The 25,038-nt window shown below is 38.7% G+C and overlaps 1 protein-coding gene across 2 annotated transcripts in view; it reads right to left on the reverse strand.

Annotated features, from left to right (window-relative positions):
- The window catches only part of XPOT (exportin for tRNA), a 29,110-nt gene extending 4,948 nt beyond the window's left edge, over nucleotides 1-24,162 (reverse strand). The window contains exons 1-19 of one of the 2 annotated variants that reach the window (XM_065851435.2): nucleotides 24,142-24,162; nucleotides 18,992-19,125; nucleotides 16,978-17,060; nucleotides 15,774-15,830; nucleotides 14,186-14,255; nucleotides 12,766-12,984; nucleotides 12,002-12,186; nucleotides 11,469-11,637; nucleotides 9,950-10,186; nucleotides 9,583-9,621; nucleotides 6,566-6,628; nucleotides 5,460-5,584; nucleotides 4,452-4,596; nucleotides 4,176-4,295; nucleotides 3,928-4,022; nucleotides 3,076-3,145; nucleotides 2,385-2,623; nucleotides 1,601-1,886; nucleotides 554-743 (exon numbers count right to left, since the gene is read on the reverse strand). In XM_065851435.2, coding sequence (XP_065707507.1) covers nucleotides 554-743; nucleotides 1,601-1,886; nucleotides 2,385-2,623; nucleotides 3,076-3,145; nucleotides 3,928-4,022; nucleotides 4,176-4,295; nucleotides 4,452-4,596; nucleotides 5,460-5,584; nucleotides 6,566-6,628; nucleotides 9,583-9,621; nucleotides 9,950-10,186; nucleotides 11,469-11,637; nucleotides 12,002-12,186; nucleotides 12,766-12,984; nucleotides 14,186-14,255; nucleotides 15,774-15,830; nucleotides 16,978-17,060; nucleotides 18,992-19,051 — 2,452 coding nt within the window. In that variant the 5' untranslated portion in view covers nucleotides 19,052-19,125; nucleotides 24,142-24,162. Of the gene's footprint in view, nucleotides 1-553; nucleotides 744-1,600; nucleotides 1,887-2,384; nucleotides 2,624-3,075; nucleotides 3,146-3,927; nucleotides 4,023-4,175; nucleotides 4,296-4,451; nucleotides 4,597-5,459; nucleotides 5,585-6,565; nucleotides 6,629-9,582; nucleotides 9,622-9,949; nucleotides 10,187-11,468; nucleotides 11,638-12,001; nucleotides 12,187-12,765; nucleotides 12,985-14,185; nucleotides 14,256-15,773; nucleotides 15,831-16,977; nucleotides 17,061-18,991; nucleotides 19,126-23,864; nucleotides 24,050-24,141 lie in introns of those variants that run through there. The other variant, XM_065851426.2, reaches the window with a different exon arrangement.
- Nucleotides 24,163-25,038: the final 876 nt, after the last annotated feature.

Genomic DNA, 25,038 nt, shown 5'->3' on the forward strand with positions numbered 1-25,038 from the left:
TGGACATTTGACTTCAAATTCCTGCTATAAAAAGTACGTGCATTTGGCAACTAAGGGTGAGGAAAACCTGGTAACTACATATATAAGTCATATGATGCCTTCTACCATAGAAGACACAATCACGTGATAGTAATATAATATTATAGAAATACTAAGGTATCCTTTAGAAAATGAACACCACAATGAATACTGGCAGCTGTGAGTGGTCTTGCTCAACAGTTTGAACATTGCTATACATTGTTATATACTGTATGATCCCTGATTCACCAATCAAGTACAATGATGCATGAAGATCTATTTATATACCATTCATTATAAACCCAGTGATCACATGTAAGCTGAAAAGATCAATAGGAAGAATATGTCTATTATAGCTAGATGGCACAAACCCAGATTCTTGCACGACAGGTACGTTGAATACTGTATTTACGCTAGTCCATTCTACCTTAACAGAGTTAATAGTACTTGATAGGAACTAGGCTATTGATTTTAGTAGATAAAACATAGATGAGAATAACCACAGTACAATCCTTTGAGCAAGTGAACTACTTACCTTGATTAGCTATGACTTCACTCATTCCACTGCCAGTTACTGTCTGCAGAAAAGCAAAATAACTCCTCCGTAGCATTTGTTTTTCTAAAGCAGCAGACTGGTCATTTTCTTCTGCTGGAAGGAGCAACACCTCAAAAATAGCATGAAGTAGTGGCATAAACATCTGTTGCAGAAAAGGTGAAACCTGTGCCTGTGGAGATTGGAAGAGGATATCAACTCAGTTGCAGAAATTGAACATTTTGAAATTAGAATTTAAGGGCTCGTTACAATTCTTTGATTCAGAGTTGGCATTTTCATGTACCAACTACTTATAGGGTCACATCAGGGTCACCATGAGCATTATTGCATCTTGACTTACATGCCACTTATTTCAAGTCTTTTACACAAAAATTTCTAGTCCTGCCTAGTCTCATCCTGACTAAGAACAGAAGCTTCTTCAGGATTTCTCATGCTTCTGTTCAGATAGACACTTTTTCAAACTCCCTGAAATATGAAGGGAGGCTATTGTAAAGTCACTGTAGTTACAGAAAACACATCTCTCAATGTTAGAACTGGCAGCAGGCCACCTTTTATAGGACTTTTTTTTTTTTTCTAAGCAGTCTTTAAAGAGTTTTCCTGAGCTGAAACACTACTGGCATTACAGAATAAACTTGTGATTTATGTCCCACTTGCAGTGAGAAATATATGTAAGGGCACTAAACTAGCTGAATACTTACGAACTGAAAAACTGAAGTGTGTGCTGTTCAGTCATACCCTAGAGTTCCATTAAGAGGCAACTCAGATATTAATCTCTTAACACTTTAGCAAGGTTTTGTCTTTAATTTCCTCTTTACTGTACCTTGCAAGTATTCAAGATGAGACTACTGAAGCTAGGATCTTTTAACATATTGTCCAGCAACACACAACTGTGATTAAAGACTATGTTTCCCTTAGAAATATCCTTATTTATTAAGAGATAAGGTTCTGACACACAGCTCTTTTTCTGAAAACAGAAAAGAGGAGACATCAGCAACACTTTGATCCTGAAAAGCTTATGTAATACCACACCTTAAACTTAGCTGTTATTTGGTTTATAAGAGGAATGAATTCTTGAAGATCTTTTGCTTCACAATCTTTAAGCATGTGTTCAGAGGCAGAAGGAATGAACGGAAGAACCTCTTCCTCTAGGCAAATAATCATGCGGTGAAGGAAAGTGCGGACACCACTTCTCAGAACTTCTTTTTGTAATGGACAACTGAGAGCCGGCAAAAATGTCTGTAAGCAGTCCAGATAAACCTCTGAGCAGCCACACTGTTTTACAGTTTGCTTATTGCTGAAAGCCTTGCTGGTTCGGCTGTAAAAGCAATACACCAAGGTATATATAAGCTCATGTTCTGCTACAATGAAGAAACAACACCACCAAGAACAACATATGCTTTTTAAAACCCATGCACTAAACTAGAATGTTACATTTCATTAAATGGGAGCCAAACAGTGGAAGTAATTAATAGAATTATAGAATATGAAGTAGCTACACCTTGCTAGTTTTTGGAGAATTAATTCACAAACAACATATGCATAGAATATCTCGACACAACTCTTTGAGGAAGGGAATATATGCTGTTTTGTTGAAAACTTGCTCAATGTTCTCTGTACCTACATCCATAGCAGCCTTTTCTAAGGGGACTTAACTCATAGTCTGGGCTACCATAAAAAAATGCTACAACCACTGATCATTTTCTAGGTCAATAAAGCACAGGTAGAAACTCAGCCCCTCCTCCCAATAAATCCTTTATATTTCCCTTTTACTCAAATCAGAAACACACACACACAGTCACTGTGCTGTACCTACCTAGCAAACCCAACGGCATGATTGAGGCAGTCGGCCAGTGCCATCTGTCTGTCCTCATCTTGTGCCATCATAAGCTTTTCTAACAATACTTTGAACTTCTCCATCAGTGGAGTCAACAAATTCCTCATTAGGACCTGTTTTCTTTCTGCAGAATATTCGCTGTTAACTATTAATACTCCAGCTGTTTCATAAATGAAAAGTTGATCATCACTGCTTAGCAGAGCCTGGTAACCATTTTCCTAAAATGGAAGGTAATGGGCATAATTCACTAAATGTCCTTTATCAATGTTGTCTTCTCAAAGTTTAGAGATACTACTCTTTAATCACGCCTAAGTAATTCTCTATAGTACATTTACAATAGTTTAATTTTCTTGCTACTAAAGTATTATAAAAGTGTAAAGTACAGGTAAAAACAGAGTTGAAGGAACAACTATTTTTATACAATTCAGACAGATAGTCTTATATATGTATGTGTGTATACATATACCCTATGTTTCCAGAAACACGCATAAGCAAGATTATTAAAATTAGGTACAAATTTAAACATGCAAGTGATCTCACACCAAAAAAGCAGGACAATTATTTGTGTTTAAATGTTTGTGTGCTACGCTTACTATTCAGTAAGTACTCAGGCACACTGATGAGTAAGTGCAAGCCTCATTTATTGCAAAAACCTGCCGTAAATACTCACAGGAGGAGAAAGTTCCAGCAGGTCTTGTATTCTATTCAGAACATCTTCAATAAAGGGGTTCATTTGCTTACTGAAGTAAAACACAAGTACATATCACTATTTAGAAATGTGTGCATTTTCACAGGTTTCCTGGCATTTTAAGTTGCAAAGCTAAACACTAAGCTACCTTCTCAATATAGAACTCGCCTTTAAGTATCATAGCACTGTTGTAGAAAAAAAACGGTTTATGGATACGGTGCTTGTTGTAGGCCAAAGCATAGTGGGAAATAAACATTTATTTCTTTCCCTCATTTTTTTTAAACATGCATAAATAGCCTCACTCATCTGAGCGAAATATTTTCATTAACAGTTGAAAAATAGGACCCTTGTGAAATGTGAACGAGCCTGCAGCTTCTCCTGCCTCTACATTAGATACATTCCTGTGAAATAAGACCAACAGGACCAGAATGTCTGAAGAGCTCTAAGACGCTAACTTAACTTCAGTTTAGTATCACTTCTGTAAATATTCAGATTTGGTCAGGGACTGGGAAGAGTTACTCTTGAGAGTCTCCAGATCCACTCACTCTCAGCTCTGCTCACTGAGAAAAACCAAGACGGACATTTCCATTGTTGATCAGTTTTAACATCTAATCAAAACACGCTAGGCGTATGTATTCCAGTACTTCATTCTGGGACAGTTCTTCCACTGCTACTTCGTATTACACACAACCCTGCTAGAGCACTGTTTTGATATATCACTTTATTACAGTCCTTTTGAAGTCCAGCCTGTTTCAGTGACAACTGTGATGTAGCGAAGGGCTATGTATGCTAAGTTCAGTGCAATTTGGATACATTTGTAGCAGCTTTACTCACTTAAGAGACTTGACAAATCTGGAAAAGAGGTAAGCTGTTCGACTTCGTACTTTGGGACTTGTATGGCGAAGACCACGGTGATCTAAAAATGCCATCTGCAAATCAAGAAAGTATCTCAGTCTTAGAATCCGTAAACAAAACGAAGGGGGAATATAACCATCCAACGATATAAGAAACTCAGAAAACAAAAAAATTTCCTAAGTCTAAAGAACTTATCTAGTCCAAAATATAAATGAGATGAAACTTACTAGAACAGTTGGAATGTGCTGAGGTTCAACAGAAAAGAATTTTTCATATCTAACCACTGTTTCAAAGAATTCCAGGGTCACTGATGTATGTTGATAGGCACTAACACCAGAAGTCACCAGCTACAAATAAAAGCATTAGCAAGTTAGTATTTTAACCATCTATAACACCAAACTACAATGTAAGTGACATGCTAGTACTTAAGAGGAGTCATTTGAACTGGCATTTTCCGGTCTTTATTAGCATTTTTAAATAGCTCTCACAACGCACATGCTTACCGTTCTCATCATGTCCTGTAAAGCTGTAGCTTTTGTAACATCACCAGAGAAGTGAGCACCATGAGATACAGGAAGAGCCTCAGCCAACATATACAGCAGCCTTATTGCTACTTCTACTTCCATGAATCGCGTAGTCTGCCAATTCCTAGAGAAAGAATATGAAGATCATGTTAGTCTGCAGTAGCTTAAAAAATAATCAACAGTTCTAGCATCTATTTTCTTTTGAACCTTCTTCAGATACATAGCATAAAAAGAACGGATTTAAGCTAAGAAAAACACAGTAAGACCTAGGCAGCATTTCAGGATGCTTCTGGAAGATTTTATCCACAAACACAGCACCTCTCCATCAGAGCACTTTCACCAGTTCCAACTTGAAAGCTACAGACTTCTTAAAGTGCTTATTGACATATAAAACCACCTACTATGATGTGTGGAAAAGCCATTCAGCTTCACTTAAAAAGAGAGCTCACCAAAGAGCAAGGTACAAGGAAGTCACCAACGATACTGGATTCCTATTCATATACACATAACTGTTCTGCTAGTCAGGAAACTAGTTAATAATATTTCTTTATTTACATGCATAGTTTCCAGGATTCATTCTGCCCATTTTGTAAAAAAATACTTCACTTTTTTCCCCCCTATCCAATCTTGGTTTTCTGATAGCAGCAATACATAAAATTATTTGCCGCATCTCATAAGCGTTTCCTTGAAGTGTAAAGTGAACACCTGTCCAAATGGCCGTTGCTGTGTAGGTAAACGACAAAGATCAAGAAACATCTCTAGAAAAAAAAATAGCTGCCATTTAAGGTCACAAAATACAGATTTTTCTTTCTAAGCGGCTAAGCAAAAGATTAACCAACATTGTATTTATTATGAAGTTGTAACAAGCTCATTCTATCAATTGGATTAACCTTGCTATATCATCTATGTTCATTACAAACCCTGACAGTTACAAGAGACAAAAAAAGCTAAGGAAATAACGTAAACAAGTTAAAAACTCCAACTTACTGAAGTGTAGTGTTAAAAACTCTGCGGACAGATGCCAACAGTAACTCTGGCGAGACCTGAGCAAGTCTGTCCAGCAACAGTTTCAATTGCTTTCTGTACTCCACAAACATTGCTTCATCTTCACCCTACAAAATATTTGTGTCAGTGAATTTTTTTGTTTAAATTAATACAAAACCATTTTAGACAATTACACCTAAATCAAAAACGTGTACATACAAGAACAGTATACCACACTCAGAGAATTCAATAATTCTCATCCTGTGCTCTTGCAAAATAACAGCAGGCTCCTATTTTGGCTGGTTGTAATATGTTGAGATCCACTGCATTTGGTCCAGAAACATATTAAATGGCTTTCCAAACTGAAAAGTAGCCAAAAGTACAAGAAAGAGAATGCTCTTGGCAAAGCCTTATTGACCCAATTCTTGAAAATTGACTCACTCCTCAAAAGATTTTTTTCTTGGCGTCTAGCTTAGTTTTAAAATTAAACTGACAGAAACATTTATGACAGACTACATAAAGTTTAAGTGAACCTTTTTAAGACTATAGCTCTCCAAAGGGCCTGGAGCAAAAGTAAGTCTGTCTAACACATTCAAACATTATTGCTGGCGGACAGAGATGTAAGCATGGGAGAAAAGTGAAATCAAAGACCTGCCGCCTCCTTTAGCTTATTTTTGCAGAGGTTTGATTATCTGAAGTAGGTTGAGCAGCATGTCAAAGAGTTTCATTACACAATGTTTCTCAAGTATTTTTGCAAGACAGAAGTGATGTGCAGAAACATGCAAACTCACACTGAACAAGCCAGCTCAACAGCTACGTTTAGCTAACAGCACAGCTGTATTTGCCTAGGAACAGTTCTGCACAACTGCAGCCAGAAATATTCTGTTAACCAAACTGGCTTGAATATCCCTTTACTAAGTTGTTTGTCCTATCCAGACATGGCCAGAGGTTAAAAAAGCTTTCCATACAGGAAAAAATTCAGCCTACAGACTTCTGCTTCCTACCTTCAAATCCTTAGTCTACAAAAAACAAGGATTTTATAAGCACGAACAAGTTTTACTACACGCAATTTAAGTTGCATTTGTCTTTTTACTCATGTAACACAATACCTCATTTTCAAAATTGTATTCTTCATCATATGTCAACTTCTTCATAACAGCCAACATGATTGCCTAGAATGAAAAACAGAACTGTGAGCATAGAAGCAGACAAGTGATAAGAAACAAAAAGTTAAAATCCTACAGTAAACATTAAAGTGTTAAATGTTTACAAATACTTTAAAATCCCATTTGAATTTTATTTTTAGAGGTTTAACAGAAGTAACAGTCCAAATTAAAACAGATGGATTATATCCAAACAATACAGAGATGCCATTCCAGATAAACAGCACGGATGACTTGGAGCTCTCAGTCTGACTGTATTATCTGGCTTTGTTTCCTTTGTGTAATCTGTGCTGGTCAGTTCACAGGGAAAACAATTAAAATGACTGAACTAGGCAGAGGAAGCTGAACAGGTTGTCCAAGATCCTCTTTTAAAGGGGCAGATCAGCTTAGATCTAACATTAACTTCTCTAATAGCTCAACATCCTCAAAAGTTTTTTTTTTTGGGACAGGTTAACAGGCTGAATTGGTTCAGTAAAGAATCCAAGAGTAAGAGCCAGGAGCAGCAAATGAGTAACAAAAGCAAAACCTTCCCTTTTCAGCAGCAGCAAGATGTTAGATCAGTTAAAGCACTGATGTTCAGTTTTACCTTAGTAGGGACTGTTGACAAGTCCTAAAACAGCAATAAAGACTTGATCTCATTTCTACTCAAGTCTCAAACTCGGGTTTTTAGAATTCGGATTTAATATTTAAAATACAGGCAGTACACAATTCCATTCATGCTTCCAGGACGTATAGAAATTGGATGACACACAGAGCCAAAACAGTGCTTAAAAATCTATTATATTTTTACTTCAGTTTAAGTTTAACCTACAAAAATGTGTATTAAATCTAAATACACAAAATCGGCAGAAAGCTATTCTGAATAATTAAAACTGCATCAGAGGCAGACCACTTCTATATCTATGACAAGAAAGAAGTCTAAGAGAATATTAAGGAGCAACAAATAATGGGACAGAACACACCCATCTACCTATCAGAAGGAACAAGTTCACTGAATATTGGAGAAGGCTCATCAGAATTATAACTGGTATTAATGAGAATTACAGAGTACCTCATCTCCATACCTACTACCAGGTGAAAAAACAAACTTTTTTTTTTTTTCTCCATATGGTTAAATTCAGTATGAAACAGTTTTTATTGTAACTATAGTAATGCTGATGATATCAGCAAGATCTTGATCAGCATTTTGCAATTCTCTTCCAGCACTGGAGGTTCTAAATGTGGATAAATTTCAGACCAATAATAAACAAGAGAACAAGGGAAATTCCAAACAAACTCCAAACCTTTGACAAACGAATCACAATTGTATATTTTTCATTTGAAGTGCAAAACCTGAAGTTCTTTAGCACCCAAATGGTCCAACGAATTAAACCTAGGTTACTGAGGTCAAATTCTTGGTGATCTTGCAGAAACAGACACTTGTAATACTTTGAGGAAGAACATGGCCAAATAGCAAGAAAGTAATCAGGCTTTCTATAGACATCAAGTGACAGCATAATCTGTGAGAAGTCTCTGCTTCTCTGTAAGAAGTTATAATAAGGAGTTAAAATAATAGCAAAACACTAATGTGATGTGCTTGTAGCCAGAAATGCTTAGAAAGACTTGTCATTTTAAGAATTAAAAATGTGACCCTGCTGATGCGTACAAACTTTTGGACTTCAAAGGCACAATAAACAAGATGGTGTTTTTCTCCCATTCAAATAACAGGTTTAGAGTGAAAACTTATTAGGTGCAAAACTTTAAAGGAATGCTGCTAAGCACACAATTCAAAGCGTGAGACAGACAATACTAAGATTTAGACTATTTCTGAATACTTAGTGTTCTCAGTTTAACACAAATCCTCGAGAATTGCTCAGTAAAAATAATAAATAATCATACCACTAAGTTCTTTAATATGAAAGCAAGTTTGACAAAATAACAGATTTTGGGACAATACTACATTCAAATTTTAAGTCTTCACTGCACTGCAGTAGTAGTTTGGTTTGATCCAGTTACAAGAACACAAGAGACACAGTAACAAAAATAAAAATATTCAGTGATGTTATCAAACTTTTCTTATTGTGTTACCTAATCCAATTTAAATAGACATTAGACAAAGCCAGATCAAGATTATCTAGACCAGTTATCCAAATTCAACTTTTCATGTTAGAACGGGTACAGAATTCAGTTTTCTCTGTAAAGGAAAAGGAATCACAGGTGTCAGCTGTATTAACTTAGAAAACAACTACACCAATCTAACCAGTTCAACATCTAAATTGCTGCATACACATTGGTGCAAAAGGGTATGGGGAAATAAATGAAAAAAAGGACTGTGCTGAAAACAATCAAACAAGTTTACTACCTCCAAAACTGGACCTTATTTATTAAACTTAATGCTTTATATATAAACTTAAGCTTGTGTATAAACGCAAGCATATAAACATAAAGCTTAATTTACAGTTTAATGTAGTGTTTAACATATAACTGCTCATCCTAAGTACAACTTATACTTCAACTGCAGCTTCTTTCATAAGTTTAACTTATGATACTACCATGGGTTGAATTTTAAGACAACCCTCCCCATACTTCTTCCAATCCTTTGAAATTAGGGCAAGTTTTAATAAAAATATAAAGCTTCAGGAAAAAAACCCTCTTATTCTATCTTGATTCAAGATCAGTCTGTCAACAGTACAGACTGTACAGGAACTTACCAACATATGCTCAAGGGTTGCTTGGGAAAACCAGCTCTAAAATAGCTTTTATCTTCATACACAATTCAATATAAGTTTATTATTTAAAGAAACAGCTGTTGTTACTTTGAAGATGGAACATAGTGTCCTAACTTTTAGGTCTTCCCTTATAATTTTTGTCACGTGCACATTTTAAGGCATATAAAGAAAACATGGTATGTTTCAGCAAAGTGAAAGATTCTGATCCAGTGTGTTCTTGAAAAAAAGAATTCCTAGTAAACAGAAAATACTTACTTCTACATTAGCTTTTTGTTGGTCTGAAAGTGCAGAAAGCTGTAAAATAAATTTCAAGTGTTATTTTTCATATAGTAACTATTTTATAACTGCCTAATAGGAAAAGACAGGTTTGCATTTTTAACAGTCATATGATCTGCAAGCCTTCTTTCCTCTTAATGCAATATTTACCCCAATCCCTTCAGATTTCTAAAGAGCACTGCAGAAATAGCACAACCACAGCAATTAAAGATGCTCAATGCTAATTAGTCAAAAAGCTATTTCTGCAAGTCAGCTTGCACATAGTATGAGATTCATATACTCCCACAAAAACCAAACTAAATCATATGTCAAAAAGTGATGTTAAATCGAAGCCAGACATATTTACTTGTTTCAGGATGTGAAGGTAGTCATAACAAAAGCCAATGATATTAGATGAGATGTCATCATCTTCGTGAATTAGCAGTTGCAACATTAGGGCCACTTTTGCTTCAATAGCTTGCAGGGTGTCCTGAGCACTCTTCATATCACCATTTTTTATCAGTTTAGTCCAACTAGCTATTAATGCTTGCCCCATCCCATTGACCAGCTTTGAAAATCTGGCCAGAAAATCCACATCATCTTCCTGCAAGAAAAGACATCGGATTAAAAATACTAGCAGAGCTCACATTTAAATGGCATGACCTTACAGACTGTACTACCCACGTCTAGTACACAGAAGAAGTAAAACAAACATTTGTCTCCTAGATTGAAAGTACAATCATCTGGTTCATTTCCGCCAGGGAAAGGAGAGAGAAAAATAAAAGGAATGGCAGATTTGACTGTCCTCCATTATATAATAGTAGCTTTCTTTATATCTTCCAATTAGGTTTTTTCTCTTTTTACTTTACAGCAAGAAGCAGGTTCACAATAAAAGCAGAAGCACATATCTACCATCAATTTTAGGCTGTATAAGAGGAAAATATTCTTATGGGAAAACTTCAAAGAATTAACAGCTGTAGCTCACTTCAGAAATACTGCTAACTTTCAATACTGCCTGTAAGAGTGAGTTAATATTTACAGCTTAATCTTGCAGAAATACATTGATTGGAACTGAGAAATATCCCTAGGCCAGTCACTCCAAATGGGTGCTTTTCTCTCTGCCATAACTATACAAAAGAATAACAAGTCTTCCTCAGAAAGACTGGGGTAAGATTTTTAGAGGAACACCTCTTGAATTGATGAACACACACTTTCTGCATTCTAGTAGGAATACAGATTTGACAAAGGCTTCAAAAATGAGAAGATAACTGCCATGCAAGCTAAGGACTACAGCTTCATAAGGACTGGTTTCCTCTTTCTCCAAGGCAGATAGCAAGCAGCTGTTCCTCAAACACCACAACTGCCAGGGAATGTGTTTAGCTAGTATGTGTGTTTTTCCAGTTTAAGGATAAGGATTTCTAGCCTCATGTCTGATGCTGGACACACAGCATATATTCCTGTAAAAAAGATCCTTCCCCTACCTAGTTACACACAGCTGATCTAATGTCTCACCCTAAGAAGCTCTACCTTGGCTGCAGCACCTATTATGGAATCATTCAGAAGAGGAGATTCAAGGTAAAGACACACAGAAGCAGCGTTAACAGTAAGTGCAACATGCTTTAGCAAAGCAACAGAGTTACAGAATACCTTGGTTCTAAAAACAAAAAACTCATGCTAAGGACAAACAAAATGCAGTGTGTTTAAAATTAATAAGGAATATTAATAACAATCTGGTAATTTAATGTAAGAAAAGTTTAACAAGTGTTCAGCTTTGATGCAGAAGCACAAGCAATTCTCCCTAATTGTGGAGTTTTCTGTTTACTTGCTTATTTAAGAACTGCCAGAAACCTATGACTCATTCATATTGTAAAAATCAATATACAAACCTGATCAATACTGAAGAGGCCAGCAGACTGCAATACTTGACATAAAGATTCAACCAATTTTGTTTTGTCAATCGGGTCCATTCCCTTATTTACAATTTCAAACAAACAATCACAGGCTTCTTCCCGGAGAACTTCCACAGACATGTGACCTAGCAGCATATTTATAAACCTTCAGAGAAAAAAAGAAGCTTATTTTATACATACACAGTAGCATTGTACAGAAGCTTTATATTATTTTTGTGCATGTTTACAATGTTTCCTTTTTATAAGACAGCTTTAAACTCTGTTATACTGACTGAACTCAGCAGTTTGTACATTTTAAGGAGAACTCAGCAAACTGCATAGTGTCTCTTTTGGCTATTATATCAGCTTGGCTTGCAAAGTCAATCAGTTTACAAAAAAACAAAAAACCAAAACTCACAAGATTTATATAGAATTGTATAAAAAGGTTAGTTTTAATTCTGTTTCACAGAAATACAGTCAGCACATACAAGGCTATTTTTGGGAAGATATTACAGCAAAAAGACGCCTACCTTTCATTGGCTATCAGGCTCAAATCTATCCAGGATACATATGCTCCAACTACTTCAAGGCACTGGCATGTCAACTCTGAGTTATTATATTGATAGTTTTGTAGGATTTGGTACCACGATTCCACCAAACTTGGAATGCACTGTTCCCTCATAGTATCTTTTAATAAGGTGTTCCTACGAGCCTCCTGCCAATACAGAAAAAGGATTAATCAGTCTTGTCATAGACTAGCATCTTGTCAAATTTGTAGCATTTTTGCATCTACTACCAGACACCACTTGTCCCAGCAAGATAAATAACTCAAATCATAATGAGGGCATTTTTTTTCTTGCAAGAAATAAACCAAAATACCCTAGTTCTTGCTCTTTTTTTCTACCACAATGCCCAAACACTGAAGAAAGGCAGACAGAGGGCAAAAGTCCTCTAGACCGTTAAACAGTTTTTTGATGTTAGGACTCCTTAAAACACGCACTAGAAGAAATTAACATTTCAAAATGAGTCAGTCTAACATTAAATTGGCTAACTCAGTCCATTAGTTTTTGTTTGCTAGCTCTTCAAGCAAAAAATACATTAACTGAAAAGTATGAAATCATAAAAAGCATTATGAACAACATATGGCTTTTGGATTTAAACCACCTAACTAACATCTTTAAGGCAGAGTTGCCATAAAGAAAAAACCAACATCTCTGCAAGACTTCTGCTCTAATTAAAGAAAGATAACTTTTCAGAAATTTAAAGTAAATGTTAATGCAAAATAATAACTTGCCTCTGATGTATGAACAACATCCCGGTCTACCAGCTCAGCATCAACAGCCATAAGGATTCTGAGGTACATGTCCACGCCTCGTGGATTAAGGTCAACTACTGATAGAATATCAAAAAAAAACTTGGGCCATTTTGTGAGATATTCAGTAACAAAAAGCAATGCAAAGACTTGTGCTGCTTTGTTGCGAATAAAAGTCTTCTCAGGTTGGGGATTCAGCATCTAGTGGAAACAAGATATTTTATTTGTATATTCTTACTAAATTAGAGAAAAATCACATATGCTTGTTGATCTCTGTATAGTGATTAATGTATTCTCTCTCTTCCTGGCTGAGATCAATAAAAAGCCTTACCTTTCCAACCGTTTCAAGAAAATTCGGCTAAATTGTCATGAAACAAAACATTCTCTCCAGGTGACACAGCCCTAAGCCTTTCATTCAGTACTAAGACATTAAGTGTACTTATTCAAAGACTAAAAGCTAATTTGCAAGTTTGGTGAAAGGAGTAAACAAGAACTTGCAGAAAGCAAGTTACTGTCCTCTTGTAGCTAGCTTGTGCCTAAATTAGATGTTAGCTTTAAGAACAGTAAAGGAAGTTTCTAAATCTAAGCTCATCAGGGAAAAAAAAAAAAGAAAGAAAAACAAATCTGTCACTACCATCTTCCTCTCTCTCCTTCCCATTTTCCATAAACTCCTCCTTAATGGAACAGCTTGCCACAAAGAAAAAATTAAAACAATTTAATCCATTTCATATTTTTTTCAAGTTGTATTATATTTCATTTCCTGCTCTTAAGTCTTCTACAAAGTAACTATGTTAATTTCCAGCACAGAAGTGTAATGATAACTAGATAACGGCAGGTATAGGCAAAGACTTGTATCAGTCCACTTGATGCTTCTGCTGACTGCAATCTCTTGGGTCCAACTGATACTACATGTTCAGCTACAAGAACTGTAATAATTCTATAAGAAAAAGTAGTCAGTACTCTACCATAGTATTAACAAAGGAGTGATGATATTCCTTCATAAACATCGGCTAGTATTCTAAACAGACAGGAGTTAAGCCAAGGGGGTCTTAACAGAATTACTGCTCTTCCTCCAGATACTCAGGAACATCAGGAATCTGGATTATACCTCTCCAAAGAGAAACTTATTTCACAAAAAACTGATTAAGCCACAATCGTTATCTGACTTAAGAGTTTTATATTAGCAGTAAGTTCAAGCGCAGCCTTCTTTATAAGAAACTCTTTAAATCCGAGGTTGCAAAGATCAGCATGATAGAAGCTTTTAGCCATGAGCTGCCACATATCTTTGGGAAACCACCTTTAAACTCAAGTGACAGATCAAACACTTAGCCCACACTTGATGCCTTATGTCAGCCTAATAATAAGCCTACTGTGTAAGACTGCTCTGAAGGGACATCCTTACCTGTGCCTGCAGCCATGTTATGAGTGTTTCCCTAATTAGCTGCTGCTGGACTTCAGTAAGTTCAGAGTATCTGAAACGAAACACAATGAGATCAAAATACAACTGCTTCATGACAAGCACAATGTTCAGTAAGGCAAAAACTCTTAACATTGAACATAATAATGCACATTAGTGCAAATGAAAGGTTTCTAGAAAAGGAATTTACACAGCTATTTGCATGTAAAATTTTGAACTGAAGACATAAAAATAAGGCAAAACATTTTGTACATATTAATGGATTACACCTTGATGCACTATTGCCTCCTGTATTGGAGCAGGAGGTTGAAATTTTGCAGGAAGGCTGCTTTGTCAGGGACAGAACTTATGACCCCGACAAGAATACACATTCGACCATACACCACAGAGAGAAAGAAGACATCTGTATACGCTCAAACTTGTTTACTATACACTGAAGACTGCCAATGAGTACAAGGAAGTCCTTCACTGATTCAACCTGCAGTACATTTATTATCAGAGTAATGTCAGGAAAAAAAAAAGGCCAACAAGTAATTCTGTGTTATGTTATAGTCTTGACAAAATTTGACATTATACGCAGCACACCTCACATACTACCCACACAACATGTTCCATCCCAGGACTAGCTAAACTGAGAACATTCTACTTGCACTGGAGCTAGCTATGGGTTTGGTACAGTCCTTAAAGGGAATGACTTCTGAATGTGACTGCAGTGCTACTGTTACGAGTAACTCTTCATTAAGGAAACAGCATACCCACTGAAAATGCTCAAAAAAAATAAGCAGCACAAAACCAATAGAAAACGTACTGCGGGAAGCAGGTCAGATGTGGAATAAGCAGAGGAAGATGGACAATGAGGTAAAATCAGGTAAATAAAAATCACAGAAAGTCTTTCATTTTTGCTCTGATATATAATTGGGAAAAATCAGTCACAAAATACATCTTATTCCTACATAAAGTCTGAACCATATGTTCAACATATTGCAACCAGTCACAATGATATTCCACAAGGCAGACATCTGTGTCATCATGTTCAAGTCTAGACCAAAGGAGCCCAAAATGTGAAAAAAAAAAAAATTCCATGCAATGAAACATATTATTTCGAAGTTTTTTTTTTTTTTCTAAAATTATGATTCTATGAAAACACCACTCAGTGAAAAGACTGCTTTCTCTTAAGATCTCTGCCATGGTTACTGAATGAATAGGGCTTTGTCTGAAATCCAGGACTCTGCACTGAGCAGGGCTGCTGCTTGCAGGACTCTCTTCTGCAAAAATCAGTGAGAGTACAGAGTAAGGCTTGAATCTCCAGAAGGGAACAGCTAAGTACTTTTCAAGCAGTCCTTGGTAACTGGCCATACACAAGTGTTAGACTAACTAAGCAAAGCATGCTGCTCAAAACTCAGTTATTCTTCCCCCAGGAAAAAGCAAAGAAATACAGGAAAGTCCTCTGGAGTGGATTAAAGCCACCTCATCAACCACACCAAGCTGACACAATTTTAAGTTTCTTTACAAGCAGAATAAAATGGGAAAAATAGATGGATGTATATGGTTGGTGTCAAGAAAGATTACTCACTTGAACTTAACTTGATGTTCCAGAACTTGAAAACAAAAAAACTTGATGTGATCATCACTAGAAAAGAAAATTCTGTTAGTGGTGGCAATATGGTACGCTCCTCTGCAAAGAAAAAAACATCCTCAAATATTACAACCAGGTTGTCCCTTTGGCAAATCAAGAATGACTGTGCATCAGAGAAAAATGCTACTGCTATTACTTCAAAGTAAAAATGGTAAATACTTGAGCAGTTCATTTGGTAAAAATGAGCAACAGTTAAACTAATATTTATGTTTTATATTATATTACTTTTTTCTATAGCCACAAATTTTTTGTGCTTTGATTTCAGTACTGAACATAGAAAACTACAATACCCATTGTAACCTGCCTTTATAAAAATCTGTCAGGCTTCAGTAATACATTTGAGGTTTATTAGTACACTAAGTGCAAGTTGTACATTATACCTTGAAGAGCAAAGCTAAAGACAAACGGACGTATAGATTTGGAAGGGACATTCCACATGCTATGTAATCTACACAACCTTTTTATTTTATGATCTAAAAATTCTAACAATCACAATGTATTTTGGTAAAGACTATAAAATGCTGCTTTTAAATCTTGTGTGGTTTTGTTAATTACTGCATACTCTGTTGGAGTCAGAGGTTTTGATAAAGCATTTACAAAAAAAGCATTCACTATAAATGACTGTTGCTATTCAGGAGAGATGCATCCCTCAGTTTCCTTCCAGTCTGAATTATTCTGTGATACAGCACCAACCTACTATTTGAGATCTAAATACACAACTGTGTGCAAAACCAGTGGTGACTACACACTCTTTGCATCTTGAAAAATGGGATGGGCTACTCCATAGAATAGGGGCAAGGAACTACATCTGAGATTATGGCATATAAAGCCTATACTCTCACAACAGGAAATTTGTAGCACTTTTCTCCTCCCCAAAAGATAGCACTAGAACTCATTCTTTTTCCCTGGATTCCATAAAGCAGCAGTCTTTAGGCTACTCAATTAATATGTGGTTTTATTTATACACTGCTCTTCCTTGAAAGGTGTTATACAGAAGCCACAGATCAACTATGATACTAAAAATGTTATGAAGACCATATTAACTTCCAGCAATTTACAGTTTGCCTATGAGGCTGTAGAGCTAAACCCAGGCTTAAACATATTACTAATGAAAAGAAGCAATGACTCTGATCTACATTACCTGTATATACCCTGAGCTAATGCTTCTGCACAGACTTGCCAAGCATCCTGAGAGATCTTCAGCTGCTCAAAGTAGGCTAGTGCCTGCAAACATTCAAGTAAGTTTCATTTTAAAAAGAACAAAAAAACCACACTGCAAGACATCTCATTCACACTTAGACTTGCACTTCAAACAGCTCTCCTTCAAAAAAACAAATCTATTTGAATACATCTAAGTATTTATAGGCCTCCCTAATTACATAATGCAAGAGAGTTTCTTCAGTGGTAACACCACAGGTGCTCATTTCCACTTCACATTCAATACAAATATTCTTGTAACTGAAATATAAAAGCCATAGAATCAGAAATGTTGAGGTTAGAAAAGAACTCTGGAGAAAGGGTCAACCAGAGGAAGTTGCTCAGGGCCTTTTCATTTTGGTGGAAGTTCACATCCAAGTTCAAATTCCTTCCACAAATTCTAAAGATAAACTGATTTAGATTTTTCACTGAAAAACACGAACTCTTTGTTGCACCACTTTGGCTGTATTCTACACCTCCAAGAAAAATTCAAACACTGATCGTGTGACAACTGCCAGTTTATTAATCTACTACAGAGATTGAAAAAAAACTTCTACCACATTTTAGATAATCAAGTTGTTTATTAGAACTTCTAAATAGCTTTTGACAATTTAACTTGATCTAATTGCTTTAAGATTTAGTGTGCCCTGTTTTACAAAACAGTAACGTAACTTTGGAAACAGAGATTAGATTAACAACGTTATTTCCATTCTCTGAATGCACGTATTTCAAGAGGGTTTTTTGGCTGTTCATGGTGTTTGTTTTGGGGTTTTTTTTCTCCTCTTTTTGGGGGTGGTGAGATCTGTGTCAGTTTTTGTTTGTTTATTTTGGGGTTTTTTTGCATTAGTTCAGAATTTTATCCATTCGCCAAAGTAATTTCCAAGAGTAATTATTCAGTGAGTTGAAATAAGTTCTTAAAGCAAGAATTCACCTCCTGTAGATAGTACTGGTAATTTTCTTATACTGAATAGTTTTACTAGAAATTGTTTGATACATCTTTTATATGTTACACCTCAAATGATTAGTAAAAAGGTAAGTCACCTTCTACTAGGAAGTATTTCAAGATTAGGCACACTGCATAGTTAAAAGGTCAATAAATCTATAAGCTTCAAATTTTGCAGTGATATTCTGTTAACAGAACACTGAAAATTAGCTATAGCTGTCCTTTCAAAAAGGACAAATACCCAAACCCAACATATTTAACAGGCTGTTTAGCAATACCAGGCTGCATCAAACTACATCTTTAACTTTCTTGTACATTCCAGGATTTATTTTATTAACACAAAACCAAGGTATCAACATCTTCATTTCTGAAAGATTGTACCAGAGGTTATATTGTAGACAGCTGAATCAACTTGATAATCGATCAGTAAGCAGAATGATTTCCTCATTAAAGGCATACAAATTTTAATGCCTATATAAGCATCTCTCTTTTATGAAGTAACTGTTACCCACACACCATGATTACTGTTTTAACCCCTATGCTAACACAAGCCTCACTAGAGTTAAAACCAGACATTTCATTAAAAGACACTAAAAGTAAGTTATCCTTTCAAATTAAAAAAAAGCCCAAACCCCACACCTAAGAATTAAAAGGGCAGCTGCAAGAAATACATTGTTTTCAGTGGCATCTTTTAACTCTGTGGGAACCTACCGAAGGAGCTGAGCAACAACTACAAATAATTGAGAGGACTGAAAAGGTCAGAATCCCGATAAATAAATTCTATGCACATTAGGTGTAATTTCACAGAGTTTGTGACACAGGACCTTCAGCTTCCATGCTTGCAACACGACTTTGTTTTGTACTCACCAGCACAAACCCCATGTATTGATCAACAAAAAATAATTACAAAAAACAAAACAAAAAAGAACAACCTCAAGTCACTCCAAGAAAATATGAGACTCACACTGCAACAGCACCCCCAATTATTAGAGATATAAGCAAGTTAAGTACATACTCTCTGTCTGAAGTCTGCATCGGCATTTGGGTTTAGTCCTAATAGGGCTTGTTCGTCCATCTCTGCTGCTATACTCTTTGTTTCCTACTCCTAACTGGTTTGCCCACTTCCTCTAGTGGGGAAACTACAATCATCTGAAAATAAAGAAAGAAAAACTTTATTTGCTCAGCAGAACAATGAAAATTAAAAACAGGACAGCAACAACTACAGAGGTTTGCCCACAAACCTCAATCACATAGTACATACTCCACCAAAACATGAATGTGCATGTTTCCGATACAGAGATCATAATTCTAAGACTTCTAATCAACTTATAATAGCACTAAACTTCATTGAATAAGGAAAATTTGAAGTGTCCATGTATTTCTGTTCTCTTGAAAAGTGCTAATATCATCTTAGTTAAGAGAAATGGCATGATGTGTACTATTCAACTGAAAAAGGCTTGAAATCAAATGTCAAGCATGCAGAGGTTTCAGCAAGATATGACATAAACATAAATCTGCTACTTAAATGATAGACCACTGTATTTTCTTTCCCCACCACAAAACTTCACAACTGAAAAAAAAAAATCTCTACCCATTTCTATAATATTGTTAAGATGCTTCATAAACCCATTTATGAGGTATTTCCCCTAGGGAGGCAAAGCCATTAGAAGGCCTTTCTTCTAAAGCAAGTGCACACAAGATAAGTGTCATAGAAATTAACCACAAAATACATCACATTGAGTTGTTAACCAAGTTTTCTGTTCCTACTAATGGGTACTGATTTACTAGCAATGGTTTTTATTTAGAAACTTCAGTGTAAAATTAACAAGCAAGCTAGACAAATAGTCTAAAGATGATGTGCGTCTACAGGCTGTTCTGCAATGCTCTGGTAAAACAGTGGATTAAAAAAAATTAAAATCATCTTTGTCAAATACTAGGATGCTGCTAAACAGCAAGAGCAGACAAAAATCCACCCATCCTTCCAACACTGCCCCCCCCCCCCCCCCCGTAAGATTATTAATTATGCATGAAATAAGGCCTTGTTACATAAGCATGTAGGAAGTAGAGGAAAGGAAGATAAACAAGAGGAAGAGATGAAACACAAAGGAGCTGTGGTTTGAAGCTGCCTACGTGCCTATAGGTAGAACTTCCGATTTCTTGGTGTTGTGTGTCCTGTGCACACTGTACTGTTCACCCTCCCCCACTGGAAAGTGGCACAGTGACAACAAGCATGACTGGAGAGCCCAAAATTTAACATGGTAACAGACAGACACTTCTATAAAACTCATTACAGAACACATTATAACAAAATGCACCATGAAAAGCAATTTAATAAGTAAAATTGAGTTTGTACCAAAAAAAAAAAAAAAAAAAAAAAGCATGCTGCAGCAGTATAGAAACCAGAAAATCTGGAACAAAGCAATGACTCGTGGCAAAACAAGCTTCACACGCTGCCTTACCACACAGAGCAATCCTGCTCAGGGTCAAAACCTTTAGGGATTAAAGTTGCTCTGCTGAGGCTTCTGCCTCTGCTTTCCCAGCCCCCAGCTTGTTTTCCACATAATCAACATCCAAACCAGCCACACTAAAATAAAGGTAAAATGCTGTAAGGAATTTTTTTAACAGCATCTTTCAATTAGAGTCTGGTCCAGAGTTATACTACTAAAATTATTTAATATACAAGCACATATTTTGGCACATTTTCCTGCAGATATCACTACATTATCTGCCCAAAAGGCAGTAATCTTCTACACCCACGTGACAAATTTTGCTATTAAAACTAAGCTGCCTCAAACATGTATTCTCTTCACTTGTTTAGCTAACAGCAATGCCAAACAGTTCTACTAATTTTGTATATGGTACATGAGCATCTTTCAAATTTCATCTTCTACCATATGTCCTTTTCTAAGATTTTCAGCTTGACTAGCCAACTCCAGAAGACAATTAATGAGACAGGCTATCTGAATGAGCCTTTTGAGAAAGTTAAAAAAATAGCTTCTTGTGCTATATGGTTTTAGTTGAGCAAGCAGATAGCTTTTCCAGCACAGATTTATTTTACCAGCAAGTTACACTTCAAAAGCAAGATCAAACTGCAATTTTAATAGTACTTCGAGTTTGCAAAATCCATTGTAAGATACACTCAGCTATAATATGAAGTATGTCATTAAAGTTTTATTTATAAAAAATAATAACATTAATAGCTAATATGCAGCTGTGTAGAAAGTATTGTCTTGTTTACGCAGAGACACCTTTTTGTTAAGCAGTACACTGCTGGGTGGCAAACTGATCTTACTATAATTAGGAGGGTGCAGTTCCTTAACAGTGAAGTCATACAGGTATATGTCTTTCTCATCAAGATACTTTATTCCCTTTCACATATTTAATACTTATAAATGCATTTGATAGCAGAGGCTGCTTTCATACAGGAAAACAGGTTAAAAATGTAGTCACACTTCAAGTGGGTATGATGGCCCAGTTTAACAATACTACCATGGTCAAAGGTGTGTAACTTGGGTCCAGATGTGCACTAATAACGAAAGCATTCAGAGCATTTTAACTACAGATGCTAACCATGAAAACAATTAGTAATTCAAAATACTTCATTTACAGCATTCATTTTAGGTATTTAGAAGATCATGATAGCACACAGAGCCAGTGACATGCTTCATTTTAATTTCCCTGACTTTTCTCTCTAATAAAAGAAAGGTAGTAAAAGACCATCTTTCACACTCTCTTTTGATCTCTGTTTTGCTTGCTGCAAATCTTGAGCATATTTAGAGACTCTTAGGCTCTAGGGCCTGTGGTGGATGCACTTGACTGACCCCTCCAGCCAAACCAGCAGCAGTCTGGTCCAGGCTCCAGAGGAGGTGAAGGCCTGAGCCACAGCCAGGTCAAGAACTCCTTTTGGGAAAACCACGAGGAAGTAGAACAGTGCACTGAACACTGATGAGCTGTGGGTACAGGGAGTCTCATACAGGCCTTTCCTACTGTATGCAATTTGACTACAAGTCAACCACTTTATTCTATAAACAACAGCCTGAGTGAGCCCACTTTGAGCTCTGCTAAATAAGCTGGCTGCATGGCAGTGGTTTTACTACTCACAGGTCAGTGGATGTGCCCAATATAAGTTTTGTATTAATCATTTAGCTGAAGTAAATGCATACTAGATATAATGGATCATCTAGAAGTATAAACTTGTGTGATTTTTAATATACTCTCTGCTTCATGCTACTAAGTAAGCTAGATTTGCTGAAATCTTATGTTGCTCATATTTACCAAGAGCAACTACAAACTACACTGAATGCTTGCAAGATAAAGCCTGTTTCGCACTTCACTGAGAAGAAAAGGATTTATTCAGAAAAAAGAGCACCTACAAAGCTATGGGCTATAAACAATGTCTGCAGCTGAACAAAACAAAGGCACATGTGAGATCAGTGAAAAGAATCCAATGAGAAGCAAGAAGATCCCAAAGTGAAACATTGCTATTAGACTGAATCATGGTACGAATGGTCTGCAGATATATAAAAGTTTATGGTTTTCTATGCTCGGGTGACCTCTGCACAGGTACCCAGCTTGAGCCAGCCCTCCTGCTATCCTACTCCATTAAATTTTCTTTTTCTGAGAATTTTGTTGCCTGAAAGTTTGCTTTCATGAACGGGTACAGGCCTCCCTTCAAGTTTGCCTTCAGATCTCTAAAGTACAGACTCCAGAACAGTTATCAGGGAGAGAAGAATCCTCAAAGTTTGCTTCGTGAACAGGTACAGGCTCCTGGAGAAAAGGTAAGCAGCGTTCGGCTTGGCATATTTCCCCCATACAGTAAATAATAGAGTGAACCCACCACCAAACTCTGAAGTCACGCTTCTCTTCAAGAAATCTAAATATTGTTCTGCAGTAAGCAGAACCCTAAATTACTCGTCCACAACAGGGCCTTCACACTGACCTAACATATGGCTAAAATGAAAAGCTGTGTAATCGGAGAACTCTGCAACCAGACTAGAAAGTTGTTCTTTTGGGAAGTGACATGTCACGTCTTTATTTCAGACATATTCTTACTGGCCAGGAATTCCCTATGAGGAGTAAGACCTTCTTTCCCCCCCACCCCGACATAGCCAAAGAGCTCAGCCTCCCCCCGGCTGGAAATCCAACCCCACTGCGTGGCTCCGCAGCTCGGCCGAGCAGGGTGACCAGACACCCACACCCCACCGCGGCCAGAGCTGCCGGGAGACACTGGGGCTACAACTTAACCCCTTCGGCCCCTTCCCGGGGCCGCTGCAGGCTGACAAAGCGCTCCTCCCTCCCGCGGGGAAGCACCGTGGCGAAGCACTTCGAGAGCAGCGGAATATGGAGGTGCGGGGGAGGTGCCTCCCCCTCACGCTGCAACCCCAGAGCTTACGGTTCCTTCCTCCCCCATCGGAGCCATAGCAGAGGACAGACAGCAAGGCAGCTCCCCCAGCACGTCAGTATAAGGGCAGCACAGGTTACGGCACACATCAGAAGAGAAAAATCCTGATATTTTTCGCGGCCGCATGTACGTACTCCCAGCCGCCACCGGCCCACGGAGGACCGGCCCGGCGGGGACAGGCCGACTGCGGCACCCCCACTCCCCCAGCTGCGTGGCCGGGCGATCGAGGCGAACGCCCGCGGAGGCTGCGACGTCTCGCCCCTTCCCCAGTGCCTCACAGCCGCGGGGAAGGCGGCACCGGGCTGACTGGAACCGGCCGGGTGACTCGAGGGATCCCGCTGCCAGCTAAGCGCCGACGCCCGCGGGCGCCCACACCGCCCCTTCCCCGCCGCTGAGGAGCCGTAGCCCCGGCGAACGGCTGGGGAGGCCCAGCCCCCTGCGCCGGGCTGAGTCACCCTGCGCCGTCCCTGTCGCCCCCCGCCGTTACCTTCCCGGTCACTCCTCCATCGCGGCAGCGCTGCCGGCTCCCACCACCACGAACATAGGGAGCGCGCCGGGCCAGGCCGCGCCGCCTCGGCTGGCGGCGGGAGGAGAAGGAGGACGCCCAGGGGAGGTACCGCGGCCCTCGCGCGTGCGGAACGGCCTCCGGGAAGGAAAGCTGCCCCCGCCCCTCAGCCCGCCCGCGGCGGAGCCGCTGCCGCAAGACTACGGCTCCCAGCGTGCCGCGCGGTGCCCCCGCCGCTGCTCCGGCCCGCCGCGCTCACCTCCCCTCGCCGCCGAGGCGCTCGGCCGCGGAGCACGCCGGGACCCGCCTTCTGCCCGGCCGCGCCGCACCCTGGGAGTCATAGTCTCTGCGGCGCGCGGGCGTGGTCTCCCGGTCCCCGCCGGTGCCGGTCCCGGTGACCGCCAGCACCCCGCGGCGCGGCAAAACCAATCGCACCGATTTAGTAAATCGGACTGGCCCGTTCCGCCCCCAGACTCTCGCCTGGATCTAGAAATCGTGCTTTGTCAGAAGCGGGGCGGGATGGGCCAGCGGTGCCTCTGGTGCCAGCTCCGCGATCACGGCCGGAGTGACGTGCGCGGCCACCCGCACAAAGACGATCCCGGGCCGAGCTAACAGGCTGCACAGGCAGCGGCATGGGCTTGTCTGCAGGGAGAGAAGCGGTCCAGCTGATGTCCGCAGACTGGGCTCTTCCACAAGTTGTTCCGCAGCAGAACTACCTGTAACACAGGCTTTTGCGTAATCACGCACGTGTCTGTAAAATCAGACTAAATGCAAATAACTGCAGCAACAAGAATCACATGTTTACAAAATCATTACAGCAGCGTTGCTGTTATGGTATCTTTCAAGGCATAAACACGTCCATCCTATGGCTGTGGCCATGCTGTGCATGAGATGCCTGAGAGACCTTAACTTGTCATTACTGCAGAATCAGCTCCGGTTCAGGGCCCACCGGAGCGCAAATACTGGGGACCAGATGTGAAAAAGAGGGTCCCGTCAAACCGAGTGTGGGAGTGATCCACAGGGGCAATCCCAGGGCAGCCAGCAGCCCCGGTCTCCCACGGAAAAACGGGGCAGAAAGTTCTCCTGGCAGCCCTCCATGCCCGGCTACAGCCCCGAGGGGAGCCCGGTGCTTCCTGTCTGCGCCTGGGACTTCCCT

This window comes from Patagioenas fasciata, chromosome 1 (genome assembly GCF_037038585.1).
Source record: "Patagioenas fasciata isolate bPatFas1 chromosome 1, bPatFas1.hap1, whole genome shotgun sequence".
In the NCBI taxonomy this organism is placed as follows: domain Eukaryota; kingdom Metazoa; phylum Chordata; class Aves; order Columbiformes; family Columbidae; genus Patagioenas; species Patagioenas fasciata.